The 11,295-nt window shown below is 49.3% G+C and overlaps 1 protein-coding gene across 1 annotated transcript; it reads left to right on the forward strand.

Moving 5' to 3' along the window:
- The first annotated feature begins 7,769 nt into the window (after positions 1-7,769).
- On the forward strand, positions 7,770-8,651 carry LOC146058483 (integrase/recombinase xerD homolog). The gene has a single exon (XM_083170773.1). The coding sequence runs from the start codon at positions 7,770-7,772 to the stop codon at positions 8,649-8,651; it is 882 nt and encodes a 293-aa protein (XP_083026899.1).
- Positions 8,652-11,295: the final 2,644 nt, after the last annotated feature.

Below are 11,295 nucleotides of genomic sequence, written 5' to 3' on the forward strand. Positions count from 1 at the left end.
TTGGCCATAGCCAGCCATGGCCAATCAGATGGCGCTGGGGGCCACAGCAGTCTCTGTGATATATGAGCACTGGCCTCCTCAGTGTGTTTACCAGTACTATAAAAATAAAAGATATATAAATCAGTGACACAACAATTAATATAAAACTATTGACCATGACAAAGGGGCACCTACAGTAGCACTCTCCTACCCTACTGGCTAAGAGAGTCAGCCAGTTCCCACCCTGGGGTGCCTCGGGATACTTGCAGGGGTACCCTGGGCTGATGTTCTAGGACCAATTCAACTTATTTATGGACAATAGAACAGGCAAAACAAGTGCTGGTGGCTGCCAATCAAAGCATAAGCTCAAGCAAACCCTGTCCCTCACCATATAACTGTCCGTGAGGATGCCATATTAACACAATTTAGTTAATTTAATATTTTTATCTGAATTTCTCAAGAAACGTTTGGCCTAGGGGTGTCGTGAAAACATTTCGCTGCTCTAGGGCAGGGATTCTCAAACGTTTTGCTCTGGGACCCCGTCAGACAATTGAAATTATGACAGGACCCCAGCAAGATACTGCAGAATGGCTGTGCATGTGGTGGATTCAGGGAGGGGGCACCCAGGCACATGCCTCTCCTCCCCGTCATTTCTGACCGGGGCTTTCCAACAAGCCCAGCCCCACATCGCTAGGTATTCGGACTGGTCATAGACTGACTCAATATAGACAGTCATATGGTTCACCACTAATGGTCGAAGGTCAAAAGGTCGACAGTCAAAAGGTTGACAAACAATAGGTTGACAGGGTCTAAAGGTCCACAAGCAAAAGGTCGACAGTATTTAAAGGTCGACAGGCAGTATGTCGACATGAAAAGGTCGACATGGAAAAGGTCGACATGCATTTTTTAAAATAATATTTTAACTGACATGTGCCGACAGGCAGTATTTCATGCCCTACCATCCACTAGGGTGTGGAGGGAGAATAAAATAGTGTGCCAAGCCCGAAGCATGGCGCACGCAGCGTGCCATGCGAGGACGCGGTACACTTAGACAGTGTCCATGTCGAGCTATGTTGACATAGAAACCCTAAAACATTACAAAATCATGTCGACCTTTTGGATATAATCCTATTGCCCATGTAGGCCTTTTCGATGTCGACCTTTTAACCATGTCAACCTTTAAACTGTCGACTTTTTGAACCTGTCAACCTTCTGTTCCAGAATCCTGTAAGCCTGCTCCAGTCTGTCCCAGCTTGCTTCTTCCCATCTACAGCTACTGGAAACCTCATGGTCCGCCCATGCCTATTTTAGGTCATGTAAGTGCTCCAGTGAAGCCTGGTTCAGTTTCTTTATTCTTGTTATCTGGCAAGCAGCCAGTTACCTTTTGTTGTTCTCATTAATTTGATATTATTTTCTTCTGTCCTCCCCGGCTTGGCGAGGCGCATTATACTCCTTGATTTGGTCATTTTGGGGTACCGGATTTCTGTGCTATTGTTTATGTTATTGGATGGCTGTATTTCCTGCAGAGGTATTGCTGGAGGTACCCCAGTTCTCTTGTCTGAGATGTCTGCGACTAGGTAGCATTCCCCATCATTTGCCTGGTTCCGTTAGGCAGGTTGTTTCCCCAGGCAGGCCCAGTAGTTAGATTTAGTTTTGACTGTACCCTTAGAGGATTGCTGATGCCTTGTCATTCCCTAACACCTGGTTGCACTGGAGCTGGAGTGGGCTTAACTCGCTCCTTCAAACGCGGTGACTAAAGGTAAAACCTAGCATTTGCAGGAATCAGCCATCTCCCCCATCTGGGGGTCAACAGTGTCAGTGTAGGTGTTGCCGTCATGGAAACTTCCCATGGTGTATGTGTATGGCACATGGGGTGTTTTGCGCAATATGGGGTGCTCAAAAAACTGAATAAATCATGGAACCCAGAAACAATTGAGTAAGACCACAATTTCTTAGTTTGTGGTCCCTGGAACCCACAGTTTTTTTCACTGAGTGCGATTACTGGTCGGAATAGTGAACACCACGATGTGCTAAGAAACATGCAGCAGTAACAGAGTAATTGTACCCAGCAGTGAGGTGCCGCATTTTTTCTTTTGTATATAATACTTAGAGCTTGTGAACACCCATATGCATATGCAGCTCTGACTGGCTGAACCACCGTCAATCACCTCTTCAATTTCGCTGATTGGCTGAGCAGGGTCCTTGGCTCAGGCTGCAGTCCCTCCCCGCAGGTAGCTCCGTGTGTGATAGCAGCTGCAGCTGGAGAGTTCCCCTTGAAACAGGAGCTTCTCGTACTGCAGCATGGAGAAGCAGGAGAGAAGAGCATCATCGGGCACCTTATCAGCGTGTGATTAGAGAGGATCGTTAAATATAAGCAAAATTGTCCATTGAAAGGAAAGGAAAGGGGGCATGACCAAAACCCCTTTACCCATGAACATGCCCCCTTACTGAAGTTGTACCAACTTCTTTCTTTCAAATATTGGAGGGTATGGAGACCTGGAGACCCAAACAGGTGTACTGAAGAAGTGGGGTCTGGAGAGCCTGTGTAATATTACGTTCTATGTAATGTATGTTATGGAGCAAGGCTTTCCTTTACCTCTATTGAGCTCCTTCCTGGAAACATTCTATTTCTGGTGTTTCAACGGACCCCCTTGTACTGTACCCCTTTCAGACTTACTGCCCTGGATGACCAGGGATTTTCAACCCAGCAGGATCCCGGGATTTGAGTTACAGACCCCCTTTCACACCATACCTCGGGAAAAAAATCCCGGGTAGACCCCTTTCACACATAACCCAAGTTTTTCAAGTATTTCACTGTTGCATCATTAAAATGGGACACTTTGCTGGCTCACAATAATGACTGACTGACTACACAAGGGCCTGTGTGGAGTTCCCACAATGCATTACTGTTATGGCTGCTGAGGACATGTGGAGGCTGGAGAGTTTGTATGCTCTTGTGGTTTTGCTGTGTTATGCAGCCGGTGATACTTGGATTAAGCTACACAGGCTGGTCTTTGTTGCACAGTGTGAGATGCAGAGATAGAGGCATAATATTTTGGTGGAGAGGGAGTCCAATCTCCAACATTATGTATGCTAGAGGAGAACCTTGCTTATGTCGAGCATCTCATCCATGTTGTGTGTAACTGTGTTGTAACCGCAGCACTGGCTCTGCAAGTGCATCCGCACATGTGCTGAGGCTTCTCTCCCAGCTGCTGCTGATGACCTCATCAGAAGCTGCCTCAGTGTCGAAAAAACAAACACATAATTAAAAGTGAAAAACCAAGGTAGCACCATTCAGATATAACCCAAGACTTATTCCCGGGAACAAAATACTAGTAAAAACATAGTTCAGTTGCAGGTGCTAAATTGAATTGAGTGAAATTTTAAAAAACCCAGGATTTTCGCAAACAGTATGTCTGAAAGGGGTATAAATAATATGTGTATTATATGTATGCCCTATTCTGCCTCTCCTTGAGCCACGTTATACATGTAATTAGTAATTAGTACCTTTAGAGTATCTAAAACACAAGAACACAGGTACAATAGGTGCAGAATGCTTAATTATGATACAACGCTACGTTGAAGATTAAAGACACCACTGTCACTACAGGAGCCATCATCACCCCTCAGTCATCATCACTGGAAACTTTACCAAGGGCACAACTGCCTTTACAGAAGCCACCGTCCTTTACAATTTATAATCTTGATGCCATTAGTTGTTCACCGTGCCACATCCAAAATATACGGAGATTGCAGTTGTACTCCTGCAGGGGTGAGAGGTCTCTAATAACCCTTTTAATGTGGTGGAACGAGGGCTGTATAAGCCCAAGTGTAGTTAAGAGACTGTGAATTGGGCTGGTGTAATAAAGTTTAGTGAAAATGACTAGGCATAGAAGGAGGGGTTAATGCAGGGCGGGAAGCCCCCACCAATGGGTGGCAAAGGGGGTAGCACCCCAGGTCAGGGGTATATAAGCTGAGGTAGCAAAGGTTACACTTCCTCTTTGAGTTTTGATCTTCAGGGATCAGCGTCACAAGAGATAAGTACAGCGCTGCAGTTCAGTGTCTTACCTAAATTTAAGCATGTCCAACAGGCCCAGGAGGAATGCTCCACCGCCGCGCTGGCTGGCGGACGCCGCGCGCCCGCTCAGCCATGTCCCTGGTCGTGGGGATGTAAATGCTGGGCGCTCCGTGGTGACGGTAGCGGGGGGCGGCGGGTCGCGGCCTGCATCTCCTGCCGCTCATGGTAGCGGCGAGTCAGGCGGGGTGACCCCCCCTCCTGCCCTCTCTACATGCGCCGAGTATGCCCCGGGATCCGGAGGTGTCATGGCGGCGGGCGGCGGTGATGCCGTCTCGGCCGGGCCTTCTGCCGCGTCACTGAGGCGCAGACTCAGGGAATTGAAAGCAGGGGTTCAGGCTCCCCGGGTGCCAGTAACCAGATGGGATTTATAGATGTGGGTGAGGGCAGCCCAGGCAGAAGGGCGAGCCCTATGATGGTTATCACAGGTGGCCCCACGCCTGGGCAAAATATGGAAGGGAGGCCTCGCCTATGGCGCATGCAAGCCCCGATAGCGGGAGGGCATTATGGGCATGGGGCAGCTCACCCCCCGGCCGGGGAGCGAGTTTATGAGGACCAAGGTCTGGGAGCAGGGGGTCAGCCACCTCAGGGAATTTTTGTACCAGGGTTGGCAGGATATGGGACCCAAACACAACACAACTATGCACCAGGCCCACAATTTAATAGGGCACAGGGAGGCTCGACCCATTACTTCCCCCAGCAATTCATGGGACAGCAGGGGCAGGGGCAGTGGCCCATGCAGTATCAAACATTTGGGAGTTACGGCGGGCCTCAGTTCCCGTACTGGGGTTCTGGGCCCGGCCACTCTTTCAATGTCGGCATGCCAACATACAACCCCTACATCCAACAAGTTGGTTATGGTTTCCCTGGCTATCAAATGCAACCATATGGGGGCTGGGCGGCGCCGCCAAGGGGCCATCTTGCGGCGGGCCCCGACAGTCACCTTAGGCAAAGCGAAGCAGTGGCAGACAGGCATAGATTTAGCTCTCGCGGGCCGGCCTTGCAAACAGATATAGGAGCAGCTGAAGTTGGCGAGCTGGCATCGGGTTCACCCAGTCGTTCAGTTATTGACGCTCCTTCTATTTCAGCCTCTGAACCACGGCCAACCACACCGATGCCTTTGTTAGAGTCGGGGTCTCGTGAGAGGTCGGCAGCTGCAACAACACCGCGGTCGACTCAAGGGGAGAGCGCACCAGCTGCCCAGCCATCCAAGAAGGCGGGAGAGACATCGGCCGCAAAGGAAGCCCCTGTGCGTGAAGCGGTGGCGGAGGTCGATGAAAATACGTCGCAAGAGGGAGATGGTGAAGATGAGGGATCGTCTTCGGGTGAGTCAGGGTCTTCAGCATCTTCAGGTGGTAGCGATGAGTCAGGCGCTGCGAAGCAGCCGCGTAAGCTAGCGAAGCTAGTCGCAAAGCAAGTGGCAAAAGAGGTGCGGGGAAAAAAGCGTAAGAGGCAGCCTAGCCCGCTAGCAGCTCCAGCAAATAATGAAGCATCGCACTGCTCTAACACAGCGGTAGCTCGAGGACTCAGGAAGGGAGTTAGGGAGAAAATTCGCAAAGGTAAATTTGTCGACTTCTTTACCATTACAACAGAAATGAAGAAAGAATTCGACAAAGTAAAGAAGGCTACGCCCAACGGCGAAGCAGCCTTTAAGGGTTTCCATAATTGGTTGAGAGGTTTTCTGGCATTTTCATCATGTTACCTCACGCTTAGACCCACAGAATATTTGAATGTGATTAGGTATTTACATCTCATAAACGAGACGTTTATGAGTTATAAAGGTCCGGCTTGGAGGGAATATGATGAAAAATTCCGGCTTTGTCACGAGGGTACCCCCATCATGCCCATGGGCTCAAAACATGTTGAGATTTGGTGGGAGGTTATAGGGAAAAGTCAGCCTATGACAGAACCCGCCGGGAAGAAGTCCTTTCAAGGAGGAAAAGCATCGGGGAAATCAGGGGGGAAAGGGCGTTGTTTCGCTTACAACGACGGAAAATGTGACAGAGGGGCCAAGTGCCGTTTTAAGCACGAATGTAAGATATGCGGGGCAGGTCACCCTGCCAAATCCTGCAAAGGGGGCGCCAAGTCGGGGGACACCGGAGAGGGAACGTCTAGCTCTAAATAAGGCCGAATCCCCCATAGACGTACACCAGTTGGCTCTTTATTTAAAAGAGTACCCCAATAAGTTAGATGCAGAGTTTTTGTTGGAGGGTTTCGTTCATGGTTTCCCATTACCTATTCCAAAGAATTTTTTCACGTCCACAAATAGGAATCTAAAGTCAGCCAGGGAATTGCCGGATGTGGTTAGGGATAAGGTGTTGACTGAGGTCAAGCTGGGCAGGATGGAGGGACCTTTTGAGGTAGCCCCTATACCGGGTCTGTGCATATCACCGCTAGGCGTGGTGCCCAAAAAGACTCCAGGCAAATTTCGCCTGATACAGCACCTGTCCCACCCACCTGGCAATTCTGTTAACGATGCCATTCCTGAGGAGTTGGCAAGCGTTCGATATCAATTATTTGATAAAGTTCTGAGTTTGGTTAAGAGTTTTGGCCCAGGGGCCCTTATGGCCAAATTAGACATAGAATCTGCGTTTCGGTTGCTCCCACTGCACCCCGATTCGTTCAGATTTATGGGTTTTAAGCTGGAAGGGGCCTATTACATAGATAAATGTCTCCCCATGGGTTGTTCGATTTCTTGTTCATTTTTTGAAAAATTTAGTACATTCCTTCAGTGGTGCATTCAAAGAGAGGCTGACTCCAGAGGGGTAGCTCACTATCTGGATGATTTCCTTATAGTAGGACCAGCAGGTCGAGCAGCTTGTGGGGAGACATTGCAAGTCGCTTTACGGGTTTTCAGTTCGTTAGGAGTTCCCATAGCCCATGACAAAACGGAGGGACCCGTAACGGTCCTGTCGTACTTGGGTATCGAAATTGATACCGGGGAAGGCTGCTGCAGGCTGCCAGCGGACAAGGTCCACAAGCTGCAGGAGCTTATAGTTGAATGCGGAAAAAGGAAAAGGGTTCAGCTGAGGACCGTTCAGTCCCTGCTGGGTTCTTTTAATTTTGCTTGTAGGGTAATACCTATGGGCAGGGTTTTCTGCAGGAAATTGGAAAGGGCCACAGCTGGGGTTAAGGATCCGCACCATACAATCCGTTTAGGAAAGGAAATTAAGGATGATTTGAACACATGGTACGAATTCTTGATTAGTTTTAATAGTCGCATAATGTGGCAATCCGAGGCGGCTTCAAACTGGGATTTGCAGCTGTTTACAGACGCTGCGGGATCATCAGGCTTTGGTGCTTTCTTTCAGGGGAAATGGTGTTGTGGGAAGTGGCCTCAATCCTGGATTGACAGGGGGTTTACAGTAAACATGTTATTACTGGAACTTTTCCCCATTATAGTCGCAGTGGAGCTGTGGTCAGGCCAGCTAGCTAACAGAAACATAATCTTCTGGTGCGATAATTTAGGGGTTGTCCACTCGGTAAACAATCAAAGGGCAACATCACCGGAAGCATTGAGATTGCTGAGACACCTTGTCCTTAGTTGCTTGAAGAACAATATCAATTTCAGGGCTGAACACGTACCAGGTGTTGAGAATGAGGTGGCAGATGCTTTATCAAGATTTCAGTTCACTAGGTTCCGCGAACTAGCACCAACAGCAGCCGAGACCGGCCTAAGTTGTCCAAATTCTGTCTGGCAGGTGGTAGAGCCGGCATGACAGAATTGGCATTTCGGTCTTTGGCGCCAGCTACTCGTAGGGCATACGGAAAAGCCTGGGAGGATTGGTGTAGATATCAGCAGCAGCCGGAGGCTAGGGGTAAGTCCGTTGATGACTGCCTCCTGGCTTTTGTATGGGACAATTATAATGGCGGCCGGTCCAAGTCGGCTATGGCGGCGACATTGGCTGGAATAGCTTTTCATTGCCGTCTATTTAGCATGCCGGATCCAACGAAGTCATTCATTCTCAGTAAAGCGATGAAGGGTTGGTCTCGAGTACAGCCGGGTCAGCCCGATAATAGACGCCCCTTGGACGAAGTTAAGTTAGTAGAGCTATTGCAAGTGTTGGCATCGGTGGCAGACAATGACTCGGAGCTAGCACTTTTTAGGGTGGCTTACGCCTGGGCCTTCCACGGCGCATTTAGGGTTAGCGAGCTAACAGCGCGTAATAAGAGAGTGCACTCGGGCATACTTTGGGAGGACGTGGTGGTTAGCAATGAGCAGGTGCTATGCAGGCTGAGGAGGTCTAAAACAGACCAGCAAGGCAGGGGCACCTGGATTACGCTGAGACCACACCTAAACAAGAGTATTTGTCCAGTTACTCTAGCTGGCGAGTATGTAGCAGTGAGACAATGTGCGGCCACACAATTTTTAGCGCATGCAGACGGGTCTCCGCTAACGAAGTTTCAATTCGCTGCCGTCATGAAGAAGGGAGTAGCTGCGCTAGGGCTAAGGCCTGAGGATTTCGGAACGCATTCGTTCAGAATTGGCGCAGCTACGTCAGCAGCAGTGGCAGGCTTGCCACAGAGCGCAATTAAGGCCGTGGGCAGGTGGAAATCCAATAGCTTTAAGAAATACGTTAGAATTGAAATGCTTTAAGTGTATAGTATAAGTATAAGTTAACTATAAGTTAAGTATAGTATGCGCCTGTTGCGCGGGTCCAAAAACGTCTCGTTTACAAACGGTTGTGGAACGATTAGCGTTCCGCAATCGTCGGTGTGGAGTGAATTTTTTATTTTTCCTCTAAGAGATGCTTAATTCAATCTGGCCCCAAACTAAGAAGCCCTCTAGAGGTTTTCGAGTTTTTCACCTCCACTTGGACCCCAGTCAAAACTCCGTTAATTGTTACTATAGAGCATAAGTAGAGATACTAACCAATAGGTTTTGCTTCCTTTTCAGCCCCTCCCCCTCCCTTGGGCCCCACAGGGGTAATTTGGTTTGTAGGGCACTCATATGTTTTTTGGGCGGAAAGAAACATCCTAGCCAGAACCTCGCCAGTGCTAGCGAGGGCAAAATCAGTGAGGTGGTTAGGTGTTAGAGGCATGTTGTGGAAGGACCTACTTGGGTTTTTAGAGAAGAAAACTAGCGGATTTGCCAAGCCGGATGTTCTGGTCATACATCTGGGAGGCAATGACCTGGCTAAAACTACAGGTATAGCTTTAAGGATCAAAATGGAGAAAGATCTGATGGCTTTGTTGCGTAAATGGAGCGGCTTGAGGCTGGTGTGGTCAGACATCGTACCACGTTTTTGTTGGAGAGGCGCCAAAAACCCAGAGGCAATTGAGAGGGCTAGGAAGAAGTTAAACCACGCTTTAACCAGATTTGTCTTAAGGCAGGGGGGAGTGGCAGTGAGACACCCAGACATTGTGAAGGAAAAACCAGGCATGTACAGGCCAGATGGGGTGCACCTCTCAGAGGAGGGCATGGCGGTGTTTCTGAGTGATATTTTTAAACAGTTAATTTAGTTTTGGCTTGTGTAGTTTATAGGGGATGGCGGGGCATTGGTACTAGGTGTCCAGGACAGTAAAGGGTACCATTGCTGTGGCGGGACAGCACCCTCGACCAGGATTCTAGAAGGGTGTCAGGTGGTCCCTGCGTGGTATTACCCCTCTCCTTGCCAGGAGGGCGGACGGGCCTCGACTCAGCGCGGTGGGGCAACGAACATTTAGGCGGATATGTTCGCGTCAGGCCTTAGAGGCGGGGGGATGTCCACGCAGGGCGGGCTGTGCCTTTGGTAAGGGGTGTTTAGGAGATTGGGAACGACCTGGTCGTTGCCCAGGGTAACACCCCTGAACGGTCTCTGGTCTCAGGTGCCTGGTCTTTGCCATCCCCTTTATCAGGGGTCATACCAGTTTCTTAAATAAATAAGTATGACCGTTTAAACTAAGCTATCGGTGTCGCGTCTTTATTTTTAGATAAGTGTGTCTGTGTGAAGTTATTTCTAGGCCGTTACGTAGATATAAGAGTACAAGCAACATATTCACTAGGCTGCTTAGGTGGAACGAGGGCTGTATAAGCCCAAGTGTAGTTAAGAGACTGTGAATTGGGCTGGTGTAATAAAGTTTAGTGAAAATGACTAGGCATAGAAGGAGGGGTTAATGCAGGGCGGGAAGCCCCCACCAATGGGTGGCAAAGGGGGTAGCACCCCAGGTCAGGGGTATATAAGCTGAGGTAGCAAAGGTTACACTTCCTCTTTGAGTTTTGATCCCCACCCTCCCTCTCCCTTATTCATAAAGGCTTTGCCTCATCAAAAATTTGATTCAATTGGCTAAATTTCTTAATAGGCGGGACAGCACCCTCGACCAGGATTCTAGAAGGGTGTCAGGTGGTCCCTGCGTGGTATTACCCCTCTCCTTGCCAGGAGGGCGGACGGGCCTCGACTCAGCGCGGTGGGGCGACGAACATTTAGGCGGATATGTTCGCGTCAGGCCTTAGAGGCGGGGGGATGTCCACGCAGGGCGGGCTGTGCCTTTGGTAAGGGGTGTTTAGGAGATTGGGAACGACCTGGTCGTTGCCCAGGGTAACACCCCTGAACGGTCTCTGGTCTCAGGTGCCTGGTCTTTGCCATCCCCTTTATCAGGGGTCATACCAGTTTCTTAAATAAATAAGTATGACCGTTTAAACTAAGCTATCGGTGTCGCGTCTTTATTTTTAGATAAGTGTGTCCGTGTGAAGTTATTTCTAGGCCGTTACGTATATATAAGAGTACAAGCAACATATTCACTAGGCTGCTTAATATCTTATGGCCCCTTTAATGGTATTTCTATGGGTGCAGTTATTTGTAGGTGCGCTGATGGCCTCCCCTGTGTTGGCGACATCAGTAGTGCTTGTGCCGATGGGAGTGCTGGTGCCTTCCCCAATGCTCCTTATATCGGGCCTGCTGGTGCGCTCCATGATGATTCTGATGTTCCTTCTGACTGGACCACTAGTGATTGTGGAAGGTCTCAGCACTGGTGTATGTTGTTGGTGCGGTGCCATCATAGCTTTTATTTTTGGCACGAGGATGCACGATGGGGGAGTGTTCCCCCTCTCAGTTGGATGTTGTTGCAGCCTCAAGGGTGCCAGCTGTATCTGAGGCACTTGCTGCTTGCCATGTTATTGTCACGGCTTCAATACTGATATCCATGATGGTGGAGCGTGCACCGTCTCAGCTGCTATTTGGGGCACTGACGGCATCCGCACAGGGATGGGGATGGAGGATTACACTGCCTCTCAGATAATGCTCGAGGGACTGGCAGCCTCC

Source organism: Crinia signifera, chromosome 2, assembly GCF_055691185.1.
Source record: "Crinia signifera chromosome 2, ASM5569118v1, whole genome shotgun sequence".
NCBI classification, from domain to species: domain Eukaryota; kingdom Metazoa; phylum Chordata; class Amphibia; order Anura; family Myobatrachidae; genus Crinia; species Crinia signifera.